Source organism: Lepisosteus platostomus, chromosome 23, assembly GCF_059453375.1.
Source record: "Lepisosteus platostomus isolate fLepPlt1 chromosome 23, fLepPlt1.hap1, whole genome shotgun sequence".
Classification (NCBI taxonomy): Eukaryota; Metazoa; Chordata; class Actinopteri; order Semionotiformes; family Lepisosteidae; genus Lepisosteus; species Lepisosteus platostomus.
In genome coordinates this window covers 6,836,483-6,863,053 of record NC_142633.1, presented here as the reverse complement: position 1 = coordinate 6,863,053, position 26,571 = coordinate 6,836,483, and the positions used below count along the sequence as shown (strand labels likewise).

The 26,571-nt window shown below is 43.3% G+C and overlaps 1 protein-coding gene and 1 long non-coding RNA gene across 4 annotated transcripts; one reads left to right on the top strand and one right to left on the bottom strand.

Annotated features, from left to right (window-relative positions):
• Positions 1–474: 474 nt before the first annotated feature.
• On the bottom strand, positions 475–2,219 carry LOC148641945 (uncharacterized). The gene is made up of 2 exons (XR_015929677.1): positions 1,959–2,219; positions 475–845 (listed from the first exon to the last, which is right to left on the bottom strand). It is a non-coding gene; the product is annotated as an uncharacterized LOC148641945 (long non-coding RNA).
• On the top strand, positions 811–26,571 carry tmem269 (transmembrane protein 269). Of its 3 annotated transcripts, none has more exons than XM_088617492.1 (8): positions 841–952; positions 9,158–9,216; positions 15,023–15,087; positions 19,031–19,178; positions 20,336–20,433; positions 22,631–22,774; positions 23,964–24,164; positions 24,732–26,571. In XM_088617492.1, exons 3-8 carry the CDS (start codon positions 15,051–15,053, stop codon positions 24,839–24,841), a joined length of 738 nt encoding a protein of 245 aa, XP_088473618.1. In that variant the 5' UTR covers positions 841–952; positions 9,158–9,216; positions 15,023–15,050; the 3' UTR covers positions 24,842–26,571. The 3 variants fall into 3 exon arrangements, with proteins under 3 accessions (XP_088473620.1, XP_088473618.1, XP_088473617.1); XM_088617491.1 differs by having other exon boundaries at positions 9,158–14,240; XM_088617494.1 differs by lacking the exon at positions 15,023–15,087 and having other exon boundaries at positions 811–952.

Sequence of the window (26,571 nt, the reverse complement as noted above, 5' to 3'; positions counted from 1 at the left end):
GAAGTCGCCACCATGGCGAAAGTGCGACACGTCTGTCTGCGACAAAGCGAGACAGGGAGCGCAGAAGGGGGTGAGCGCTGTACGAGACAGATGCGCTACAGCAGGTCCCGGGTGGGTACTTACAGTAAATACATACAGTAGGCGAGAGGAACCGTCTACCTGCCATTCAAGAAAGATGTTTCACTTTAAACATCGATCATGGAGGGGTGTTTGCACCGCTTGTGTGGGACATGGAGGGGGGGGGTACGTGTTCACCCCCTGTTCGGCACCACGGAGTTGTGTAGTGTGGTATTTGAAGTCAGAATCGACATTTGCAAAAAAAAAAATTCTAATGCTGACAGCTCCATGACTGTACCAAAAACACAGTTTATAGGGTTAGCCAAAACGTAAACTAAAATAGAAACACGTATCACGTGATGCTAAACATAATAACTTTACTATCAGATATTCGTCACAGATGGCTAGGAAACATACTGTAATATAATACTTTATTATCAGTTATAATATTAATGGTTGCTATTTTTTCAACGTTTCTTTTACAGACTTTCAGTAAGCATTTGTGAAGGTGCAGCCCAAAGTACTACAGTACTTCAAAAAAAAAAGTATTTCCTCAATTGATTGTGAGGAAAATTGATCATCTTTATAACCAGCCAGCACCAGTATAGAAAATCCTAGAAGCCCAGGGCGTCATTTCCGGTGGAATATTCCAGCTAAGATTAAACTTTGCCTTTTAAGAGGGGGGCTGAACATCCACATCCAGTTCTGAAAGTGTGCTCCTACGCTGTCGTGCTCCGGGAGAAACCTCGCCTGCACCTGGAGACCCCACCTGCAAATTCTTCCTCCCGCTATTAGCCAAGATAAAACAGAAACGATCAGAGTCGAGATATTGAAACACAGTTATTAATTTTTATTAAATTCAGCAGCAAAGTCAACTGAGAACATTTCCCTCCAGGTAAGCCAGATGCCTTATCTAATAGTTATTTCTAAGAGGAGCTCACGCTTAAAGCGATCTTTTTATAATGTCATTGTTGTTGCCGTTATTTCGCCATTATTTCGGTTTCTTTCATTGTCCAGTTGACATGCAAACCCACTTTCCACTACTTTGGGTTGTGAAAAATGTTGGAAAGGGTGGTCAAAAAAGGGGGGGCTCGCTCAGAAAAGAACACGATGCGACGTTGTTTAAAATCTGATCAATGTCGGCAGGTTTTGGTCAGGAAGCTCGCTTTCATCAGGGGGCGATTGCAGCACAGATTGACGCGCATTTCTGAGCGTTAAGGAATAACTTTCTTGCAATTAGAGACGGGATTTGTGGGGTGCGATTTTGTTTTATTATTATTTTTTTAACCAAGGCGGGCACGCTAATGTGCTTCAAGATCTGTGCTCTTCTGTCGCTCATCTTTTGCCATTTTTACAGCGCGACGCCTACGGGCTCCTCGGATACTGTCTGATCAAACAAATCGTGCCCCCCCCCTTCCGCGTCGCTGCTTTCTCAGGTGGTCTCCGAGCCCGAGAGAGACTGCTTAAGCATCGCCCACGAAAGCACGCTGTAAAACAGCGAAGGCACAGCTCCATCTCGGCAACCTGTTACAGGGAGTCCAGTAACGACACGACGTGCGACGTGCTGCGCCACAAAGAAAACGGGCTGTAACGAGGCTGAAGAGAAATGTGAAAAGTTCTGAAAACTCGGTCATTAGGCTTCACTTCAATCCTAATATTAACAGCCGCGCCGAGGCGGAGACAGGTCGACTCAGGGGGGTACCCAAATCGATGACTGTACTTTGTTGCCAAAGACGGAAATAAAAGCAAACAGCGCCGCGCTGCTTTTCTCGTTCCGCTAACGTGGAACAGATCTGAACATTTCTGATCTCGGGAGAAATAAAACCCTAACTGTAAATGGGAGTAGTGCCCCCCCGACCCCCCCACTCGTCCTGTGGAGCCGATGCAAGAAAGTGACAAACCTCCATGCTCTTTAAAAGAGCCGTGCACACAGCCTGCGGTCCTACGCACTCGCGTTTCGCAGTTCAGAAGAGATGCGAACGGGGTCTGCGCTCCGTCATGGAATTTTCTGTTGCGCTAGTCGCGACACCACCGCTACCCGTGAGCGTACACAGCGCCACCTCTAGGTGCTGCAGTGCGGTGGAATATTCTGGAATATAAGCAGAAGGTCTTCACAACGACCTTCTGCCGATCTCACCTGGCCAGGTGTGAGCCACCTTCTTGAAAAGAAAATCGGATTAGGAATCCCCAAATAAAAATAAATTAACTAATAACTGCGCGATGAATAGAAATCATTATAATTTACAAATAAAAATAAAAATATTCTTGACCGTTCGGTTTAGGAATTTCATTTCTCGCATTCCCCATTCACTTACATTTCCCCCTGAACAAAGTCATTTTATTTCCGTGAGCGGCTGAGCTGTTGTGTTCTACACAATTAGTGAGTCCGTTTCGCAGTGTTTAAGTTTGCGCAGGTGTCAAATTTATGGATTTATATCATAATCGATTACATATTGAACAGTTTTTGTCACATCGATATTCCAACACAAACATTGTTGTCTGAACTTTAAGGATGAAATTGCTTGTTGTCATGTCATTGTTGCTTATATATTGTAAGTAAATTACCCTCCTGGGATGAATTAAGTATTTTGAATTGAATGTGCACTTCCAGTATACAGTACTTTAGTCAGTCGCGTTTCAGTAAAATTGTTTTTGAAATAACGGAAGAAGCCTTTCAAATTTGAGGTACAGTATATTAAAGCTGCAGACGCCAACTTTCCAATATCACTGGACATGTACATATTAAAATGTATTCACATTAACAAAAAATGTCTCTGCTCCTCCATTGCTCCCCTCATTCCTAATGAGGAGAAGTGGTAAAGGCTTCAAACTGGTTGACAAGGTAGTGTCCTTACCATTGTACTCCAGCTAAGTACTCTTAAGTCATCTGCTGCGTCTTGGAACAGAACCTCTGTGAAGACAGACCCCTGAAATGCTTTTCGTCTTCCCTGGCAGAGCTCATCCGTAGTCACATGTTTTGCAAGTTCATTATTCTGCTAGAAAGGTGCAGTAGGAGCGTGGTAACAGTCAGATAGTCTGTGCTATTGAAACCGGAGGTCGAAGCAGGGGCAGATACTGGGGTTCATCAGGTGGGGTTTTTTTTATGAAGAGGGAGCTTGGCTGTTTTTCCAAATTAGCAAATGTATCCATTTCTAAGAGACAGTATTGTAGGATTCTGTCCCCCAGATTAAACAGATCTCTGACCTTCTGCCTGTTACCTTTAGCCTTAAGCGCCAGCAGCCATGTCAACTTGCAACTCCTAACTGGCAGCCCCACTGAAGCTCAGCAGCTGTAGCCTGGTCAGTACCTGGATGGGAGACCTCCTGGGAAAAATTAAGGTTGCTGCTAAAAGAGGTGTTAGTGGGGCCAGCAGGGGGCGCTCAACCTGCAGTTTATGTGGATCTTAATACCCCAGTATAGTGATGGGGACACTATACTGTAAAAAGGCACTGTCCTTCAGATGAGATGTAAAACAGAGAGTTAGGACCTCAGTAGTCATTAAAAATCCCCATGTGTTTCTTGAACAGAGTAGGGGCATTACCTTGCTCTCCTGGCCAAATTTCCCCCTCACCTTTACCAGTCGTAGCCTCCTTATAATCCCCATCTCTGAACTGGTTTCATCGCTCTGTTCTCCTCCCCTCTGAGAGCTGGTGTGTGGGGAGTGTTCTGCGCACTCTGGCTGTCATCGCATCATCCAGGTGGGGCTGCACACTGGTTGTGGTGGAGGGGAGTCCCCATTACCTGTAAAGCGCTTTGAATTGTCCAGAAAATTGCTTTATAAGTGTAAGGAATGATTAATAAGTAGAAACTTGCTCTCTCCTCTCTCCTTAATGTAAGGGGGGTAGGTTTCCTTTCTCTCTCATACATGGCCGACAGAAGCTACTCTCTCTACACTCTTCCTCCCTCCTTGACTAGCACGTCCACCTGTAGCGAGCTGGCAATAACCTCTAGTGAGCCTGCAAGCTTGCTGTTCTGCCTCTCCTTCTGAGCTCATATACAGTACACTGCTGGGCAAATGGGAGAATCACTGCATTGGTATCAGTAGAGTGGGATCCTCACAGCCTCTTAAAGAGGAAAGAGGAGGATGGCACAGAAGACAGATGGACAGCAGTTGAACCCCTCTAGGGAGCGTTTGGGGCAGGAGTAAGATGGGGGAGCTCAGTGGAGAAGAAGCTCAGAGAATACAGGCAGTGAGCTGTCGCGGTCATCATCCCTCCTCTAGAGGGCGCTCCAACCTTTTATTATGAGTTTCATTGGTACGCGCACCTGTCTCCTGTTTAACCCGCCACTATATAAGTTATGTGCCTCCGAAGCTCTGGGCTCAGTATTGGAAGACGGACATCTGAAGGTCCGCCCATCCACCGGGCTCAGGAGCAGTCCAAGGACGAGGCCTTTTCCCCCAGGCGTCCTGACCATCTGAGTCCGGGGCTCGGAGCGCCTTGCTCCTTCATGGTTTTATTTTCCATGTTCCTGTCTTTTCCCTGTCTTCGTCTTGGATTGATCTCCCGGCTACCTGGACTTTGGACTGCGCCGTTTTTCCGTTTTAGACTCCCACCGGACTTGTTCGCCTGCACTCCCCCTCGCACCCGCATGGCCATCGGCACCGCCCCCTGTCAGTGCTCCCGTCCGTTCCTGACCGTGTTTTCCCCGCAGCCCCTTTCCAGTCTCTTCTGGTTTATACCGTCTGCACATGGTCCTAAATCCGCACTACAGGGGAGTCAGGACCGGCTCCCGTGACACGAGCACGCCCGAGCGGGACCAGTACGGCGGGCTATCCCAGTAAGAGACCAGGTAGGACTGGCAATGGCGTGAGCAAGAAAAGCCGTGAAGAGCAAATCCCAAGAGTATTCAAACCCTTAAATGCGGGGGATTTGACTGGCACAGAGTTGTACGCGCACTGAGACATTTCTGTGACCAGGGGAGAGTCTGAACTGGCACAGCTCTGACACGAGCGTTGAGGCAGGCACCCCAACCAGCCATCACAGGGATGACATCACCGGGGCCCGGAACTGTTTTATCACCAGAACCAGATGGTGAAGAGAAACTGATCACCTACTGAATATGAACCAACCAACTATAGCATCACCCAACAGGAGTTGCAAGCGGTGGTCAACATGGTCAGGCTTACCAGGGCGGGGGGTCTGGCTTAATTATACTAGAGAAATTGAGTGAAACTTGCTATGGAGTGTGCCTTCCCCCATAGGGCTGCCTGGATGTGCTCTATCTGCCTGGAAGTGTGGCTATTCCTAGGAGCATCTCATACTCCTCCAGTCCTGTCCCCTCTGAGGACAGTGAAGTGCCGTGTGGTTCCTGCTAAGGATGAGGCCTCACCCTTTTACTGTAAACCCTACGACTGATCTTGTGTCCTGGTCTACACGAGGACAGAGAAGATGAACAGTCCATTTCCATGGCTTTGAAGTGTCTTGCAGCGTCCTGCCCCTAGTGTTGGACTGCTGTCTGACCTCTCACCACTTACATTTCATGTAGGTTCACTCGTGGAAGATTCCTTTCTTCCTCTATATTGTGCATGTGCACCCTCTCTTCACTGTGTCTTCCACCCTACTTAGCACACCCACCTATAATGAACAAAGGACGTAAATCCTAATGAGCAGTGCAGGCTCATCTGCGGCTGTTTGCACACTGGCCTACACCACCAGGGGAAAAGGAAGGATTGCTACACTATATAACTCTCATAAGGTCCACTTATGAATAGTGGTGATGCTTCTTAAGGTCATCACCAGTTGCTCATGACTACGATTTCTAGACCACAGCTCATTAAAACAAAATCAACCGAATCATAATTAACTAACACTTAGAAAGGTTGACCTTGGAGACTGGGAAAAGACACAATCATTTCTTAGCACAGTGTAAGTGCAATCCTTTCTCCCCAAAACACACAAGGTAAAAATGCACTCATCCCTGCTTTACCAATATGAGAATATGAGAATACCAACAGCACCAACAGAGCTGATGCATTTGGTAGAAGCAAAGTAGTGGTCTGCAGCTCTTTCATTCCTTGGCATCTGAGTGGCCCCTGGCTCTGTCAAAACTATATAAGGGTTCTGCAGGGTGTTTGTGTATTTTGAAGTTTAAGAAGCAGCTAAAACAGTTAAGTATCAGTCGGTCAGCTAGTAATTCCTGGACCGATATTCATGTGGTGCTTGTCCTCTCTTCCAGTCACCGATAGTGGGTCCGTGCAAGATGACTGATTGTTACTCCGTAACAGCTTCTTTTCACGGGCTGTCGGGCTCCTCAACACCCTGGTACTTACTGCACCTACTCCAAATTTGGAAACCTAGTTCTCTTTTGCCTAATGTCAGGCATACTGTCTGATGTATTCTTTGCACAATTCTTGCACAATCCTGTAAAGTAAAATTGCACTCTGCACATTGCACTTCATGTACCCTGTACCCTGTCAGAAATGTCTGTGTCTACATTGTCTGTAGCATTGTCTTGTCAGTGTCTTGTCTGTATTTGCACCGTAGACCTGGAGAACGATATCTCGCTCCTCTGTATACTTGTACATGGCTGGACTGACAAATAAATTTGAACTTGAACTTGACCTTAAAGTGCTGTTGACTGCCTGCTGTCACTTGGAGAGCTGGGTTAGTAGTGGCTCAATGCCAGTGTCATTCCCATTTGACAATGTTTTGTCTCCGGGTCTCTTAAAATCCAATTGGGTCATGCTATGCGTGACCGAACCATTTTTCCTGGTGATATCACTAAGTTAGAAATTGTATCCTTTTTGAGATTAAATATAATAATCACTATGAATAAACTGCTTGCGGGCAAACTCACATTTTAAATGACAGCCTGCAGAGAAGCCTCTTTCACATGTTATTATTGGAACATGTGCAAGAGCAGTTTCTCCCTTTTGGCCCTGAGCCCTAACCTCTAGCCCACATTGCCCATAAATTCTGCACATCTTACATAAAGGGTTTGAATCCCAGTAACAAGATAGAGCCCTACACACTACTTTCCTCTGCCTGTCAACTTCTTTTTTTTAAAAAAAAGCATTTTTAAGTTCAAGTTCAAGTTTATTTATAGTTTAGTTTATACAAGTATAGAGTGGAATGAAATATCGTTCTTCCTGGTCCACGGTGCTATTACAGACACTGTACATTGTAGACAGGATACACATTTACAGAATAATACAAAAATTACATCATACAATATGCACTAACACTGGGGGGAATTTCAACCCTGTTTCTGGAAATGGGGTGGGTGCAACTAGGTACCAGGGTGTTGAGAAGCCTGACAGCCTGTGGGAAAAGCTGTTCCAGAGTCTGGTGGAGCTAATAATAATAATAATAAAATAACTAGCATAGAATTTAATTTGACTTGGGGAGGGATAGACTGATGTAGTTAGGTCTAATTCTAGTGACAAAATGAGATGACAAATATATTGGGTTAGTGCGCTTAATACTTTGGCTGTGATTTGTCTGGACGAGGACATGGCAGTTCTCCTGAAAAGGATCCCAAAAAACACCAGCACAGATTTTGAACACCAAGCTGAGACCAAGTCAGTTCAGCCTCAGGTTTTCTCGAAGTGAGCAGAATGTGGGTAGAGCACAGAGAGAGTGAGAGGCTTCGGCGATGCAGGCTGAAGGAGGGAGACTGCAGCAAGCAGGAGTAGGAAGAGGGAGGAAGGGACAAGGGCGGGGAAGAGGAACAGGTAACAGGTTGATTCCATGCTTGTCGCGGTTGGCATCCCTCCCCCAGGGGGCGCCCTTACCCCTAGGCACTACTAATTTTAGTTTAACCCCTGATTGCTTTCCTAGTGTGTTTAATCAGTGTTTTATTAGATAAGCCTAGTGCTTCCAATGCTCTAGGCTCAGCCTTGGAACAAGGACATCTGAAGGCCCACCTACGACCAGAGTATGAGGAAGTCTGAGGGCATAGACCTTATTCCCAGACGTCCTGACCTCTGAGCCCGGGGCTTGGAGCGCCTTGTTCCGTGTCTGTCAGATGCGGTGTGTTTCCCTGTTCGTATTCCCCCCTTCCGGGGATTTTAATCAATCCTTGTCTTGATTAATTTCCCGGCTCTGGAGTTCTGGACCGATTCCTGGCTGCCCCTTGGACCTGAATGGATTTGGATGTTATCGGATCTTTCCCCCTTTTCACTACGACACCACTGTATCACTATTGTCACAGTTAGCCTCGTGTGTCTTCCCCGGAGTCCATCTCCTGAACTTTCCGGATAAACCGCCTCGCACGGGGTCTTAATTACAAACCCACACGGGAGACTGAGCTCCCCGTCCTCCCGTGACAATGCTGAAAAGAAAAGAAAGGAAACGCAACGTTTCGGCCGTAGAGCCATCTTCAGGTGTGAGCAATTTTTATATTTTCAGTTTACATTTCGAATAATATGGTCACATTTTCAAATGGAAGTTATGAACTGCGGGGGTGGGGGGGAGTCATCGATTGCACTTGTTCAGTGTTCTTGGAAGGGGTTGACGATACCAGGAGAACTGAAAAGACAGAGCTGAAAGCGTGGCAGTAGCAGAGTGGTGGAAAGTGCAGGTTGAAGGAATGAGCAGGAGTCTCTTGTCCTGACTACCAAACGACTGCAATACAGTTAAGGTCCCAACAACACCGGAGGCGAAACACGTCTGTCTGCCACAAAGCAAAACTCTGGGTGCTAGAGGAGACCCGCACAGCTAAGTGGCCAGCCAGGCAGTGGAGGCGCAAGACTAGAATCTGACATCCACCCAGTTTGGTTTAAACAAACATAATTTCACTGTGGACAACAACATCCAGGAATGGGTATATTTAAAAACTTGTGAACCTGAAGGAGGTGTTTGCATTTGATATATAGAGCGTATTTCATAAAGATGGTGATGAGATAGAGTTGTGGGAGATCCCTCCCAAACGTCAGTTAATAACTTCCATTTTAAAATGTGACCATATTATTTGAAGTGTAAACTGAAAATATAAACATCTGCTGTGCATTTAATACTTAACTAGTTGTGCTTTACATTGCTCATTATAAAGCTCTTATTCTGTTTGTGGCAAAATTTGTGATCCTCTTGATGTTGGATCTGTACTGTATATACTGTAGTTTTGCAGAAGATCTTACAATAACATCTTTTCATTTCAGCTGCTGGTCTCAAAGTACATAAAGGGAAGACAAGATGTTTATAGTGATTCCTCACTCTGGTAAGTGTTTTTCTTGTTTTGGGTGTGTGTGTTACATTTGTCCTAAAAGTTACTAAAAAATGTCTTTGACTACGTGGTCTAGTGATGGAGGATCTCTTGGCTGTATAGTGTCTTTTAATCGCTGCTAAATTAAACATTGATTAGGTGATTTTCATTAAGAGATGGTGTTCCTAACAAGGCCAACAAATTCGTATGCAGTGAGGTACAGTGATTGACTTGCCTCTAGACTGCACATCAAATGACCTTTTGTTTGTTTTTCCAGCTAGCCAGTTATTGTCATCGCCACGTCTGTGTACCAGGCTGCGAATTTGATCTCGTCTCTAACTATCAGGCATACATTCCTTACAGTTACCATGCGACATGAAGCCAGGACATGGTCATGTTAGCAGATACTAATTTTCTTCTTTTACACTATAAAAAAACCTCTCCTACATCTTTTCACTGCAACTAATAGATTGTTGTCTTATGATTTTGGTTAACCCCAGGAACATTTTCGAGGTATTTGGCCAATTTTCCCCAATGGTTGATGTCACTCAGTTACAAACACATTGAAATCATCCTAGAGTTCCTTTTTATTTTCGTGGTAATACTTCTTACCTGTCTTATTGCCATTATTCAATTCTCTGTTAGTCCTCCTGGTGTTATTCCTGATGAAAATTGGTATTTTTTAAAAAGCTACAGCTGCACACATTGCCTGAAGTGATAACAAACGGTTTCCTATGAGTGAACTTACGTAAACTGATTCGGTAATCTGGAGTTGTTTGTCTGCTTCTTTCCTCCTTTTCAAAACAGTTACCAGGTAACAGCTGAGTGCCATTGTGAAATGCAGCATCAAATGCTCCAGTCTCATTAGGCAGGTTTCCAGAATAGGCACATGAGTACATCATGATACCCATCAATGCTCCTGTTAATCATTGCAGAGGTAGCAGGCGCTCTGAACCTTCTGGAAGAAGACTCAATGGGGTGGCTCCAGAGCTGGAAGAAAACGGGCTCTTTGAATTCAGACATTCGGAATTAAAGTTCTTATCGGTATCAAAAACAGAATCAATTAGACATACACTCTATACTGTAAACCCCCTTGTCACCGGCCAAGTGACCAGGCTTGGCTCAAAAGAAAAGAAACTCCCAGAAAGCAGTCTTCAAATCCAAACAAAACCCCCCAAAAATAGGGATAACCAAAAAAAAAAAAACCCCTCACAGGTGTACTCTCCACACCTTTCCTCCAAGGCACCCTCCTCCATACTGAGCTCTCCAGTCCCTTTTATAGCCCCTCCTCTTAAAGGGACTCGCTACCATTTTCTTAACAGAGATGAGCAGTTTGCTCAAGTATTTAACCATCCCAAAAAAACGTATACATTTTAACAGAGTCATGCAACCGTGATATATTCACTTAAACAAAACAACTAACCTTACATCGGTTATTTATAGATGGCTCACCAGTAACCTTTCCCTTTAAGATCATTTGTGTGAAACTACAAACAGGAAAGGTGACTGGTGGCCATCTTGAGCAACACAAAACAATACTCCACTGGGGAAACACTGCAGTGATTTTAGGGAAACAACAAAAAGCATAAGTGTCATTCACACTTCATTCGTATCACATACACACTCTTAAACATACCAGTAGGGTAGAGGGAAACATTGGAGTATTTCACATTCAGTAAAAAAAAGAAAAAATAACAAACACTCTGTCACACCCTGGTTTAACGAACTCCAGATTTAAAGGACAGAGTCTGTCTGTGGCGTGATGGCTTAAGTGACTGACTTATTAGTGTGAGGTCAGGTGTTCAAATCCAGCAATCGAGATGAGTTTTGGGGCGGAGCAGTGGCTCTGTGGCTAAGGATCTATGCCTGTGGCTGGAAAGTTGCTGGTTCAAATCCTGCAGCCTGCAGCTGCTAGAGGAATCCTACTCTGTTGGGCCCCTGAGCAAGGCCCTTAAACCCAGCTGCTCCAGGGGTGCTGTACAGTGGCTGACCCTGCGCTCTGACCCCAAGTTCTCTCCCTGTCTCTGTGTCTCATGGAGAGCAAGCTGGGGTGTGTGAAAAGATGAATTCCTAATGCAAGAGATTGTATAGGGCTAATAAAGTGATGTTAAAAAAAGGAGAATTTTTCTGTAAAATCAGAAAATCCTGACTTTCCCTGCAACGATGGGGAAATGCACACATTAAAAAAACAAAACTTGGAGATTTCAATGTTGTCCTATAGGTCAATAGCTTCTGTTGGTTGAGTTTTGTATGCTTTAGCGAATTTTGTACGATATATGTATATGTACTGAATTCATGCTGCTGGCCATACCTGTCATCTATTTTTAGACATCCCTATCTGCGTTCATGATAAAATTACTTATCACTTTAAAACCAGCTAGACCAATCAATCATGTTGAGACATTTTCATTCATCCTTAGAAGCACAGTCCCGCCGTTAGGCCCTTTCGAATCTTGGCTCGTGCTCAGCATCCAATCCTCCATCACCTCTGCAGTGTGTTAGCTAAACTGGTGTGAGCGCTGTTCACTTCTCCAGTCACTCTTTTCAAAACTAGTACAGATCTTCTGCATCTCAGTCGGCAAAACGCGAGTCGAGGTTTCTCCCGAAGTGTATCGCGTGTACTGTATATCAGAGCCTCTATTTTATCTCTCTACCATGTTCATTAGGATCTTGCCACACTACTGAAACGGAGTTTCAAACAATCGTTCAGGAGGAAGGTTAGACCCTAACCCTGCATGCTTACGTATATAAGCCTTGCACCCAGGTCTTCGCTCTGCAGATCTCTTTCACGGCCCTCCTGCCTCCCCGTCTGCATCCTTGCAGCAGCTCCCTGGCTCATTCCTCACAATAGTGAAGGGGGGGAGGGTTGGGCAGCCTTATCCCTGTGGCTGCTTGGCTGCCATTCTCTCAGCTATGCTAATCAAGCCAAATATGCTCTACATATGTGAATAGAAACATTGCATTACATATATCGCTCAACGTACGTTGCATTCATTCGGATCTAACCTAACCATTGAAACCAGTTATCCCACTGACCTGTTTTGACAGGCTCTGGCTTCTCCACGATCCTGTATTGTCTAAAGTGGTTGGAATATTGGTTGGATTAAAGTTTAATTAGATGGCATTAAGTAACCAAAGGTGATTGCTGTGCAAACAGAGCTGTGCTCTTTGCAGATGATTAAGTAGCCAACCCCACTTCTCTATTCTGGTGTACAAAGAGCAGAGTTTGGCCTGAGCAAAGCACAAAGAGCACCTCTGATGATGCCAGTGGAAATGAAAAACACTTAACGCCAGCTGGAGAGTAACACTGGCTGCACACTAAAGCATTGTCGGTTTTCAGTGGTAAGCAGAGCAGATAAAATACACAAGGTCATGCATCCTTTCCCTTGACCATGATGTTGGTTTAAGAGGCTTAGTTATTGTCGCATAATGAGGAAAAGCACCAGTAGGATTATTAGGGAATGATGACTTTATGTTTATCACTTAATAATCTTTGTATTAGTTAATCTCAAAACATTGGAAGCCCATCACATCTTCTAAATTACTTGTTCATTCCAAAATTCCTTGGAAAAGGATTTCTTTAGCTATGGTATTAATCAGTTAAATGATAAAATGCCTTTTATTCACCGTTACCTATAGTTACCTATAGTTTTGATGCATTGCCTGAAATGAAGCAATTTGCACTGAACACATTGTTTCTCTTTACTAGGAACAATTTCTGTAATTACCATGGCTATCAAAACTATTCACCCCTTCTTGGACTTTTTTACATTTTATTGTGATTCTGTATGGAATTATAATGTATTTAATTGGGAGTTTTTGCCATTGAATGACAGAAAACACTTTATAATGAGTCAAAGTGAAAACAAAATTCTACAGCTCCTCCAAAATTAATTATAAATAGAAAATAACTGATTGCATAAGCATTCATCCCCTTTGAGTCATTTGGTAGAGGTGCTTTTGGCAGAAATGACATCATATGTCTTCTTGGATACATTACCTAATACTTATGCAATCACTTGTTTTGTTTTAGATTTTTAATTAATTTAGGAGCATCTGTAGAATTGTGTTTTTGATTCGACATTATAGATTGTTTTGTGCTGATCAATGGCAAAAACTCCCAAATAAATACATTATGATTGTACATTATAACAGTTCAATGTGAAAAAGTCCCAGGGGGTGAATACTTTTGATAGCCACTGTAAATGGGTCTTTCTGCATTTCACTGTGTGCTTATGTCAGCAAACTAAAGATGGAAGTGAACAACCACGCTGCTAAGAATTTACTACAATTTAAAAAAGAGTAGAACTGCTGAATAAAAGACGTGCATGCACCTTCAAATAGAAAAATCATATTGCAGTTTTCATGTTATTTCCACTTACGCTGTGCACAGAAAACAGGGAAATTCTGCTCAAGTCCACATTCTTATTTTCTCCTGACGAAATTGCGACGTTGCTCATTAGAATCACGTCAGATCTGCAGGAATTTTTTCAAAGGCACCCTGTTAGTTTATCATGGTTTATTCCATGTTGAAATTCCCTTGGGGAGGTGTGTTTGTGCCTGAAGTTTTGCTTCCCTCAAAACTGTCATCAGTGTGTCATCACTGCAGCAAACCACTACTGACGCTGTTACCTTGTCCATGGTCTCCATGGAAACAAACAGTATAACAAGTCATGCTCAGTATGAGACACCATGACTGGCTTGTCTGATTTCCAGCTCTATTCATTATTAACACTTCAGAACTCCCTGTTTTTTGTGCATTGTGCTCAAAACCTTCCCAGCTGACACCTCCCATCTCTCAAGGGTAAAACTTGGCCAGATCTACCCTCCCTTGTCCTTTGACCCAATCCTCCTGTAATAAAGGTTGATCTCTTCAGAGATCAAGTCGATCTCTTTCCAGGGTCTTTTGGATCGGAGCTTATCTGTCTTTTTTTCTGGCTGGGGGGGTTCTTCCCCTGTCAGTTTCTCGGGCTTTTGAATGGAGTCATGATTCCTTCACTGAATGAAATTGCATCAAAATTGGAGAAATTTACCAGCAGGTAGGTGATAAAAGTACCGGCTACCAACAGCTACCAGAAGAAGCTTTTACTTTGGAAAAAAGTATTGGAGTCCAGTGGTGTTGCAAAGGGATCTTTAAACTTTTCTTTAATTTTCCATGCAGTTACAATCTAATCGGCAATTCGGTTTTGCAAGAGAAAAGCCGAGCGCAAAAAATTAGCAGTGATGATTCTTTGCTGAGATGTTGAACATGTCTCCCTGATTTACAGTGGAAAATCAGGTGATTGATGTGTGTGAACATGAAATTGTTTAAAAATACCTTTGCAGTGGTCCTAAGCCAAGTGGATTTTTATGCAGGACAGTTAATTCTTCAGTAATATCGAAATCTGCATGAAAAGGTGGAGTGGAATGGCTTTATGCTTGTGCTAGACTGAACCTATATCCAAAATGAGTAGATTGTAAAAAGTCACCTTTCAAAGCTCTGTTCTTCAGAATCCTGTATCTGTTTCATTATATCCTTTTTTTAAATTTCTAACCATTTCTTTAACAGACCAGAAAAAAACAGATTAAAATAATCATCGCTCTCCTCCCTTGGAACAGCACAAAGGAGTTTAGGGATTACACCATGATTATGGAGAATGAAATCTTTTCACCTACTGCTCTACGGCCCTGTAAGGCAGTATTGCATCACTGTTGCAGTGCATTGTGGGAAGGTCACAACTGCTGCAGCAGTTAAAAACCAAAAGCAACAGAAGCAAAGGAAGATCTGTTTTAAAAGTGTCATGTTGGCTTGTGCTGTGTCTCACATACTGTTTTCTTTCAGATGAAGAATCACTTGAGACCGGCTGGCTATGGCATCACGCGAAGTTCAGGGTGCAAAACAGAATAGTAGGAACATGAATTTAACCCTTCTTAACACATAGACCTTACGTACTTAAACCCATTAAGATGTCTGGGAAAGGGGGACATGTAAGCTTGTTCTGGTTGTTAATGTTAAAGAACAGGACATGGAAATGTGCTTATCTGTTTGCCCTCACTACCGTGAACAGGAAGCTTCTGGTTCAGGATGGCAGCTCTTCAGTTGAAGGAAACCAAGGTCAAAGACCATGAAGAAACTGCTTAACAGCAAAAGTGTCTAAGATGATTTGCAGGCCTGTGCTTCTGAAATATGTTTGTCAGTGCTTTGGGTACGTGTGTCAGGATTTAGGAAATAATGCATCATTATTTCCAAATAACGTACTGCAGTCATTTTGACCTCTCATGCACATGTCTATTCACAGACTAAACATAATTTTAATTTTAAAATGTTCCACTTCCAATTCCAAAAGGCACAGAAAACTGCACCGCTTCCAGATCACATAATTAGAGAGAATGGGACCAAATCTGACAATTTATTGTTTTTTTCCTCACCGGTACGTTTCCTCTGAAAGTGCCAGTTAGCATTCAGCTGGACATCCCACCTGGTCCCTCACACCCAGATCTGCTGGCTGCGCACAGGAGCTGCTGGCTTTTCAATTCAATTCAATAGATTTTTTATATAGCACCTTTCACAACAAGGTTGCCCCAAGGCACTTGACAAAGCTGTGTGACAATACGTGACGTATATAAGTCTGCCTTCTTCCCATGGAAGAGCTTGAATGACCAAGAACTGTTGTCCTGGGTCAGTCAGGCCGGAACAACCCTTTGTGTTGTGTTTCCCGGGAAATTAGAATATATTCCCAGGCAGGTGAACGCCTGAGACCTGACAGTCCAGTGAGGGAGAGACTGCGGAGCAACTCTGCAGTTACTAGTTTACACTTGACACTTACTGCTGACAGGCAAATTCCTTACTGTGATGTAGATAGAATAAAGTATTGTATATTTACAGTATTGCAGAGAGAGAAGATCTAGATATCTATTGTATATATACTCCAACCTGTAACATCTGCTTATTATAGTTGAATTAATGATGGGATTTCTCCCACACAAATTGGCAAACTTGTCTAAAAAATGTACAACCATTGACTGCATTATAGGCAGTTTTTAGCAGGTGTAAAAACACACAAAGTACTCACCCATGCATCTTTCAGAAATGCTGGGCCATATTTCCCCAGGGGGCGCTGTGACCAAACCTGGCGGTGTGTGGGCAAACAACCTGTTCCATAATAGTGGAGTAAGTGGGACAATTTTTTAAAGAAAATAGGTCAGCTACATCTGTAATGTGATAAAAAGTAACTATCTTCAGTGTGGAAAAAGTCAAAAATAAGATGAAAAGAGGTAATCGTTTTAAATAAACAGTGCTTATTGTCTGTCAAGACCAGTTATTTCTGACCACGCGGGGTATGTAATACCTTTATAATAAGTAAATAAAATGGAGAGATAAATCAGAAGAGTGCTCTTGGTGAAAACTGCTGGTGCTGACCAATCTCATGAGCCTCATTCAGGCTGGTGGTAATAAAGACTCGTGCTAACTGTGTGCTTCTGGGTCATTTTCAAGCACTGTACTGGATTATTAATAGACTGGCCTATTAATAGGCTCTTTCTCTCGTAAAGCTGCGAGGCACAGTGTGAGGCCGTTTTTGGCTCGGTGTGCGTGGGCTTTTGCCAGATGGAAGTCCTTCCAGCTCCCAGTTGAGGAGAAAGTCATTTAAAAATGAAAGGAAGGGAACTGTTCAAACAGCTATAACAATTACTGTCCAAGATAACTGCTGTTTCTTGTGACAAACTGAATGATTTACTTGCTATTAGAGAACATGTTGAAGAAAACCATGTTCAAAAGCCATAATGCAATGAATGAATTATTTCATTCTTTAATTAAATCTTCCTGAATAAAGCTTAAAGTGATGTGACTAAAGCACTCACATTTAATGGTTGTCCTGGGAATTCAAAGGGTCTTTGAGTTTTCGGATTCCCAAAGCCCTTTATGAATGGCATGAGCATTAGGAGGGCCATGTCTTTATAAACTATGCCTCAGGAATTTAGCATGGGATGGTTTGGAAAAATGTCAATGCTGTATGATGTACTTTAGATTGGGTGGCATGGTGGTGCAGTGATCATTATTACTGCTTGCCGCTTGCATTGCTGGGTTCAAGTCTAGACCTGGGGTGCTGTCTGTGTGGAGTTTCGATGTTCTCCCTTTGCTGGTGTTGGTTTCCTCCCACAGCTCAAAGACATACTGGTAGGTTAATTGGCTTCTTGGAAAACGTCCCCTTGAGGTGTCCATGTGTGCCCTGTGATGGACTGGTGTCCTGTCCAGGCCGTACCCTGCCTTGTGCCTCTTGCTTGCCAGGACAGGCTCTGGCCTCCCCCACAACCCTGAATGTGAAGAAGCAGTTAGAAAATGGAAGGATGAATAATTTATATTATAGTCAGTATACCAGGAAATAAGCTCAGAAGGTCTCGGGTTCAACCCCAGGTAAGGGCAGGTGATGGAGCTTGCTCTAATTCCTTCCAGATGGCTCCCAGGTCCACTCAGCCTGCTTTCCAAATGAGTACCAGAGGTTAATCCTTCTGGGGGGTAATAGGAAGGCCGGAGTGTGACCACATCACCTCCACTTCCAGTGTCGGATGTCTGAGAAAAATGTTGGGCCTTGCTCCCCCTTCCCCATGGGCCTTTATGGCCTGAAAAGGGACGTACCTACCAGGAAATAGATTAGCTGCTTTCTACCCTGTATGTTCAGAAGTGCTGCTTTTACAAAAATGTAGTGTGTAAAAACATATTAGTAGTGTTGTGGGACATTATGTTGAGAACAGTTGTTGCTATTACCAAAGCATTAACATTATTTTTCACATCCTCACTTTGTTAAGGATTGATCTCCACAGCTCTGATGACAAGTGGTTTCTCTGCCCTCCCCCTGAGAGGAAACTGCCACCAGCCGCGGGGTTTGTCTGTGTCAGACTTGAGCGGATGTACAGAAGCACTCAACCTGTTTGCAAAGCCGTTTCAAGTTCCCAGAAAAAACAGATACATGCACACGCGATTGCTTTGTCACACTGGCAAACATATTCATCCTTGCAGTGGCACATCAGTGCAATTTCAGACAGCCTGGCCCACTATAGAAGTTAGATTCTGTCTGCATGAGAATCTTTTCATTTGCACGAAGAAAGCAGTCTGTGTCTAGTACTAATGTGATTCTTAGAGACGTCTGTTTGGGATTTATATGTTCACAGCATGCTTATTACTTCAATTTGTTGGTTTGCTGTTCCTTGAATGGAAAGTCTAGCTTTGAAGTAAATACTGTAAGAGACATGGCTTCCCTCTTAAAAAACAGTGTTTATGTTCTGTGGCATAACCTGAGATTCCTGTGGTCTCTTTGTGAAGGCCTGTGAGGAGGCGATCAACACAGAAACACAAAACTGATGTTAGGGAAAAACGCATGAATGGGAGTATTGTACATAGAACAAAGATTGAGGGGAAAATACTCCATACACTGTCACGTCCAAGCAAGGAACATCAGATCCTAATGTTTAAGTACCAAAGACCTGCTGTTTTTTAGGTCCATGAGCTTTCTGTGGTAGCAAAGAACGCAAAGATGATCACAGAGAAAAAAAAAGATGAATTGAGACATGACCCTGGCATCTTGGAGTTTGGAAGTAGATGTGAATGATTTCTTTTTACCTCCTTTGAAGATGAAAATGGAGGTTACTGGGTGGCAAATAGTAAAACATAGGCTAGTTGTTTTTCTTCTTTTATTTTGCGTTATGTCGAACTTTCAGTCAACAACTCTGTCATTGAGTTGAAGTACTTTAGTTAAAGACTCACGCTGGCTTCCCAGTAACTCTCCCCTGTGGCCTGTCTGGCAGTTCGTGCCACTTTCCTCCCCCTCTAACTCAAGCCTTTCCTTGGTCTCAGATGTTTTCCAGTGCGCAAAGCTGCTGCTGCTCAACAAGCAGGAGAGCTGGGTCAAGCTCAGGGAGTTTGCCCGAAAGAACGCCGCCAATGTGCTCTCTGTGGCCAACATGATCATGGGTCTAAGTTCCATCCTCTGCAGTGTAAATGGGTGAGTTGAAAGTTTCTGGATCACACTTTCCAGATAGAATAGCTCAGTCTTCTTTTTCTTCTGTTTCATCTTGACCTTGATGTACTGTATACTGTACGAGGTAAAACATTAACAGAGTGATTTTCCCAGCCACTCTTGGAGCTTAATGGTTGACGGTACTGTGAATACTTCAATGTGGAGGTTTAGTAACAACAGGCATAGGTCCTGACAGGATAAGAGGGTCTTTCTGAGTTGCATGGGTAGATGAAAATACTGAAAAAAAATGTGACAACAAAGCTTAGAAAGTCTTGAAAATCTTTCCTTTCCAATTGTTTATTGTTTTTGCTGTTTACCGTTTACAATATTGTGGGTGGATTTTAAAACCGTATAACTTTCATGTGTGAAACACCTTGTGAAAATTGCAAAGAGGCATCAAAAATGATTCCTACATGAGCTAGATATGTTTCTTTTGCTAGCATGTAAGACTTCTGTGATAAGTTTCTGTTTCGTTTATTAATTGGTTTACAGTGCTTTTACAGTGCAAATGTTTCATCACAGTGTCACATATTTCTACAGTTCTGTACAGCACTTTATTCTGATTTTATCATAGTTGACCCTGGCAAACAGTTTTAAAGGTGTCTTGATGCATCTCCTCCATTATCTGCCTACACTACAGGAAAAATGTTCAAAAAAATTTTTTTTCCAGTGAATTCAGTGAAGGAAATCAATCATTAAATGAAAGGTGGTGTCAATTGTAAATGTAATTCCTTTAGAAAATACATTTCAGGAATCTAGCTTTTATGTGAAAATGATGATCACCTTCTATCACATTTGATGCTGTTCTGGCAGGATAAAGCTAAAATCAGTTTATAATGCTTTACTCAACATTTATAACCTGATTAAAAAAGGTCTGCTGATGCTATTTTTTCGTTTGTATTGATATATAATAACCTGCCACTGAATATTATGTTTAAACAAGAATCTGTCATCTTTCCATGCATACAAATTCTTATGAATTTGAACAGTAAAGAACATATTATTGGATGAATATCCAGCGTGTGTGGAGAAAGTCAGATTGAGTAATCCAGCAATACAGTTGTCTGGATTGAAGATCATTTAATCTGCAGTTGTTTGTTCACTCAGAACATTTTGTACCTCTTTTTTTTTTCCATTTCCAGTGACCAGATCTCTGCCTGCTGGCTGGTCCTGATTGGCTACCTCCTGGACCTGGCTGATGGAGCCGTCGCTAGGCAACTGAATGCCTGCTCCGCTGTGGGTGAGTTGAACATGTTTTTTCAGTTTTTGCAGTCAAAACGCCAATCATCCAGGGAGGTGGGAGTACCTTGAGGAAACTTGAACTGAAGCCAGGCAAAAAACATGCCACTCGAGCCCTATGTAGTTCAATATTGATTACGCTATAGCAGACCTCGTGACAATGTGACCGTTGTGGTTCTGCGCGAGCTGGTGTCCTCGCCGCTCCACCCCGCCGGTTCGTCCTGCAACACCTGGGCGTGAACCTGGGTCTCTGGTGTAACGCCACAGGGAACCAGCCGAGTGAGCTAAAGGAGACCTCCCCCAGCCCAGGCGGCTGAGGTCCCTGCCACGCGCAGGGAGGGCGATGACGTCACCGTGTCCGAACTAGCTCTGCTACAACAAGGTACCACAGAGCATTGTCACAATCAACAGTCCATCTTTTTGGAAAACACCGGCTTCACCTCATTCTGCATGTAGTGGCAGAACAAAGTTAAAATGATTTTTTTTTTTTTTATTTAACATAGAGGGTTTTCCATCTAAGCGAAACTCTACATATTGGCAGTAAAAAAAGCCATTGAGGACGAGCAGAATGATCATGTAACGAGCTGGACACGAGAAGAGACACTGGCAGTTGTCACGATCGCAAACCCCTCCTCTTAAGGGCGCTCCAGCCCCTCCTTGTTTGTTGTTCATCTCCCGCACCTGCTCCCTGTTCCAGCCCCTTTTCTGTTCCCCCATAAAAGCCAGACGCTGACGCCAATCCGGGCTCTGCATTGGTTCCTGCATCATGCGAGCCCGGGACCTGGATGAGCCCGGCTCCGTTATGCTTTTAGTTTCTGTTTCTTGTTCCCATTCCCGTGCCCCCTGCTGGTCCCGACCCGGTTCCCGTTTTTAAATCGTCTGTCTCGGATGGATCGCCTGGCTTTGGACTCTTGCCCTGCTTTTTGGATTTCCCCTTCGTCTCATCCCTGGATCGTTTGCCTCGGCCACACCTCCCCCGACCTCCAGCGCTCCATGGACACACCCATATTCCCTTGCATGATCTTGCATGACTTTTTCCCCCAATGTTTCCTCACTCAACCCCGGATCGCGTCGTCTGCATAGGGCCCGGAAAGAACTCTTTCGTGACAGCAGTTTGGTTGGATCATACCGAGTTAAAAATAATCCCAATGAATCATTCGCAGGTGCACCACAATGCATGACTGACCATACATTTCTGTGGCCATTGTGGCCATTGTCGATGGACACATGACCCAGTACGTGGGTTTTGTGTCAATTGGTCAGTCACTTTCCCATTAACCAGGCTAATTCCAGTAGGATTACAGACTGATTGTGTGAATAATACCAGTACTTATGGGCCTCCACATATCTGGAATTGCTTAAATCTTTGACCCTTAGCTACTATCCCCAAACAGAGCAGGAGTTGCCGGCTTTGCTACTCTGCCAGCTCTGTGTCCAGAGATGAGTTACCAGCACGAGTTACCGGAATGTTGTTTACAGAGGAAGATGACAGTGTGTGCTCAGGCGAAGTGGAAATTTCCATTGCTCTGTCCCCACCCTTTCAAGCAGGGGGTTAGCTCAGTAAACACGTAGGGAGGGGCCAAACAGAGGCTTCTTTACAAAGGAGGCTGGAGTACTCTCAGAGCTGGAGCCAAACCAGAGCTGGCATAAAACTCACAGCGTCCACACGTGCATTCTAACTGCTTCAGCAGCCAATTTCAAAGGGAGAGTCCATCTTCATGTCACGGCTTGATCCCATCTCTTCCATTGCATTCACTTGGAATGATGAGAAGGCATCATTTTACTGTGCTGCAGTCCCAGCGATCTTGATGAAGTGGTATTGCAGGCGCAGGATGAAGAGAACAGACAGGGTCTGAAAATTTCATCTAAACCGTGTAAAAGTGATCCAAATGACCCATGCTGGGGGAGAGTCTGTGCAAATTATTGAATTCTTAATCAATTAGACTCTAGTCACAAAACTTTGGTTGCAGATCGCTGCAAGATCCACAAACTTAAAATAATACAGATGCTATATAAAACATTTTTTATTCTTTAAAAAATGTTGGTGTAATAGTTGCCTTTCTCCTAGAAGCAAGATCAATTAAGCAAATTCAGTGCCTGGGCAGCTTGCTGTTTAATAGGCCCCGTGACTAAGCGTGCTGGGTTAATAATCTGGGTTTTGCCAGTTTCTCTTAGTGTCGCTTTTGTTTTTGGTATAGGCGCCAAGCTCGATGATTTCGCAGACTTCACTACCTTCGGGATCGCCACAGCACTGCTCTTGCCAAGGACCAGCTTGCTGGACAGCCTCTTGTGCATCTTCTATGTCCTGGCTGTCTTCGTCCGCCTCTGCTTCTTCTCCAGCGGTAAGGACAGCGCCAGTCTGGGGCCGACCAGCCAAGTAGCTCAAGTTTGCCTGTTGCCTGATTGCTTCCCTCCTCCTGTCCCTTTCTGTTCTTTCTTTGACTCAGTGCAGATTCTCACCTGTAGAGTTCTGGCAGGGGTGTATCTGTGTGTTAGGACTGGTATTAATGAAACCATCTGTAGGATATCTCTGGTTTCAGTGCCTTGTACTGTTTGATTGTTGTGGTTTGCATCTTCTATGGTGAGCCTTTGTAGCAGGTTATACTGGTAGATCAGGGTTTCTCAACGTAGGCGTTACAAATTAGTCACTGTGCCGTTTAGGTGGGTCAGCACAATCCTCTTTAACAAACTGAAATTTCCTTCTACACAAGCATGTTTTCATAAAAGCCTTTTAGCACCAAAACCTGTTATTGCCTAATATAACAAGATTATATTGAGGTATTATTAGGCAATAAGTATTAACAAAGAACCTGAAAACAATTAGGCAGCAAAGGTTTGGCAACTTTGTTCATGAGCCAGAATACCATCTTCACAAAAGTACGATCTTCATTTAAAAAAACGAAAGAATAAAATCACTTGGCTTTTGACATTTCAAGTACTGCTGACCTTCAAGAGCAGCTTATTATTATCCAAAACAATGAGAAGCTGCCCTGCCATTTTCAAAGAATCCCTAAGTGTGCTTTGGCTCAAAGTGAAAAAAAACAACAATTCTGAATTGTTTTTTCTACAAACTGCTTGTGTGGAACAGGTTTTTCAGGGCTTCCTCACACAAAAATGAAACTTCCACAACTTCAGCATCCAGAGGGAAACTTGAAATGCTGCCTTTCAAGTACATGACCAATTTTAATATTATTTTGTGTATAATAAGATTATACTTCATTTTTAGACAACAGTGAAGCACTTAAAAAGAAATGAACTCAGAGGTGAACCATAACTCACGGAGCTGACACCAAAACTTAACCTGGGTCCTGGACGAAAAAAGGTTAAGACCGCCAGTGGGAGATCAATGTTTTTTTTCCTCAATTTAAATCAGATCAATCTGAAAGAATTGATTGCTTGGTCGGTTGACTGATTCATTGATTGGTTTGTTGGCAAATTGACTAGCCAGATGGTGCTCAGTTGGTAGATTGGTTAATTGATTGGATGGAATAGTGGTCAGCTAGTTGATTGATTGATTGATTGATTCTACAGGAATTCCCTTTACGTACCGGGGCTTGCCATGCATCTACTCCTCGGCCGTCCTGGCCTGCACCTTCCTGCTGACAGGGGGCAACATGGTCATCCTCAGAGTCACTGCTGTGGCCATGATCCTCTTCATGGTAGATCAAGGCTTTTACCCCCACGACAGAGTGCTGGAGTCCCAGACCTGGAAGAAGATGGTCTTTGCTGGAGGTCAGTAGAGAAATAAAAAGCTTCGTTGTTATTGTGGCCCTGGTTGGTACCGTCTTCCACACTCTCCTCCTGAAGGGCGTCCCGATTTCCTACGAGTCCCAGCAGGCACACAGGTACTGTCCTGTATCAGCCATAAAACATTGTAAATTCAGACCAGTATGGCATAAAACCTGTTTCTGAGTCATGCACAAGGCTGAACTGGTTGTGCTACACTTGGGTCTCTGAGAGGAGGAACCTAGTTTTGTCACCACATGCGGTCACTGTGCTGCAATCATGGTAATTGAATTAGAATATTTTCTTTTTTTTAATGCTGGTTTGGTTTTGATTGGTATCCGAAAGATAAGAATTTGAAATAAAAATGCGTTGTGCATTCCTGATTACAGCAACTGATTTTTTTAGGAGATCTTCTAAACCGTTCTTCAGCCAGCCTTTTGTGTCCCACTAACTGGAGCAGACTGTGTTTATGACATCTGACATTGCAATCTCTCCTCTAAAGAGCAGAGCTCTTTTATTTGGCGGCCCTTGAACTAACCTACAGTTCTTTTGTTTTTTTCCATTTCTTCACAGGAGTTTTCATGGTTTTTTGTGTATCTTCCTTCCTGACTTGCATTTACTACCTGCTGTGGTCAGTGTCCTATATCCTGTTTCCCACAGCCCTGTGGAGCTCAAAGGTTTAAGGGAAAAGTGACGCTGAGTCTCAGAACTGGTCTTTAGGCCTGCAGAGGGGCTTAACTCAGCTAACTCAACCAGTCTCAAACCTCCTGTTGCAGCCTGGGGGGAACAGATGACCTCTCTTACTGTAAAGAAGCAACTTGAGACTGTTTTTTTTTGAAGTGATAAACCTCTTCTTGACCATGAGAACAAGCAAAAAAAAATCAAACTGTGTTTGTGTTTCCGAAAAAAATTTAACTTGCTTAAATTGTTTAAGGGACAGATCCTTTCAACCCAGTGAAATGTTAAACTGATATTTATTTTTCAAACTGGGAAGTAGATTCATTTCCCTGAATCTGTCCATGTTGTGACTCGGCTTTTGTTCTAATGAATAAGAAATCCGGGCTTTGGGAAGTCAATTGTAAATATATCTTGTTTCTGTTTGGATCAAAACCTTTTTCAGCCTTTCATCAGCCTACAACTCTTAAACAAGGTCTTTGAAAGGACTTTCAGAACTTGTAAACTGAACAGAATTCTCACACAGATAAGAAATTTTGCGTTTGATTGTTTTTAATAAAGACGATATATTAATGTAATATAGTGAACTGGAATATATAGTCAAAATATATAAATTGTGATTTATTTTCTAAGGGTTATATATTTTATTAACAGTGATAAGTAAAGGATAGAATTGTTTAGTCTTGTATTTTTTTGATGCGCACTTTTGAAAGTGTTGACAGAACTAGCATGTTAATTAACAATGTCGTTCCAGCTCTATCTCATCACAGGCAGTCATATGTAAAACTGAATTCATAGGTAATGCCATCCTGATTCAGCAGAGGAAGGAAGTAACAGTAGGTTCCAAGATATGACTAGGAAGATTCATATCTTTTTAACATAGGAAGAAGCCTGCAGTTCTCTACTTAACGATGGGATTTTCCTTGAACACCGATGTGTACAATGTGTCTTTCAGCTGTTTCTGCTTCATTTTCAATAATTTCCAGCATGAACAGTTATGGGTATGAAAGCAACTCTCACCAAGTGTTTCAGCATCTTCATTCTACTGTATATCTTACTTGTAATGGGTGCCATGAAGAAAAGTTAAATTGCTGCTTACAGAGAGAAACGATCTAAAGGTTTGATTTTTCTGCCTTATCAGATGAATGCAGATCGCGCTGTTGGGGTTTAGATTTCTCTAACTTTTACACTGGTCACTTCATCACACAAGACTCCTTTACTCTAAAACACGTTGACTGCCGGGACGTGGACTGCTACGTAGTATTGTCCGGAGTGTCAGGATTAACAAGGGGAGCTCTGGCAGTATGGGAGCTGGAAAGCTCCGAGGTTGGAAGGTAAAAAGAAGGAGGAAAATCCCCAGGAATCTCAGCAGAGGAGCCGGAGGTGGAGGCCTCCCTGCAGCGTGGGGAGATGAGCTGGAGAGTGAAAACCAAAGCAAACGAAGGTGAGCTTCTGGAGCTTCATGAAGATGACATCCAAGGAGTTGGTTGAATGGTGGCAAACTGCGACTTCAATGTTGCAGGTTTCAGCTGATTATCAAGTGCTGGGGGAGTGTGCCAACCCAGTCTAAAGATGATTTTGGCCTCTGGTGTCGTTCTCGCACAGAAATCTTTGAAGGAGAAGTTACTGTAATCATGTTTGTGGGAGATGCACTCTCTACTTTGAAACCTTTATGTTTTTACTATGTGGATTTCTGAAAATAAAACGACAATAAAGGTATATGGTATTTGCTCCAGAA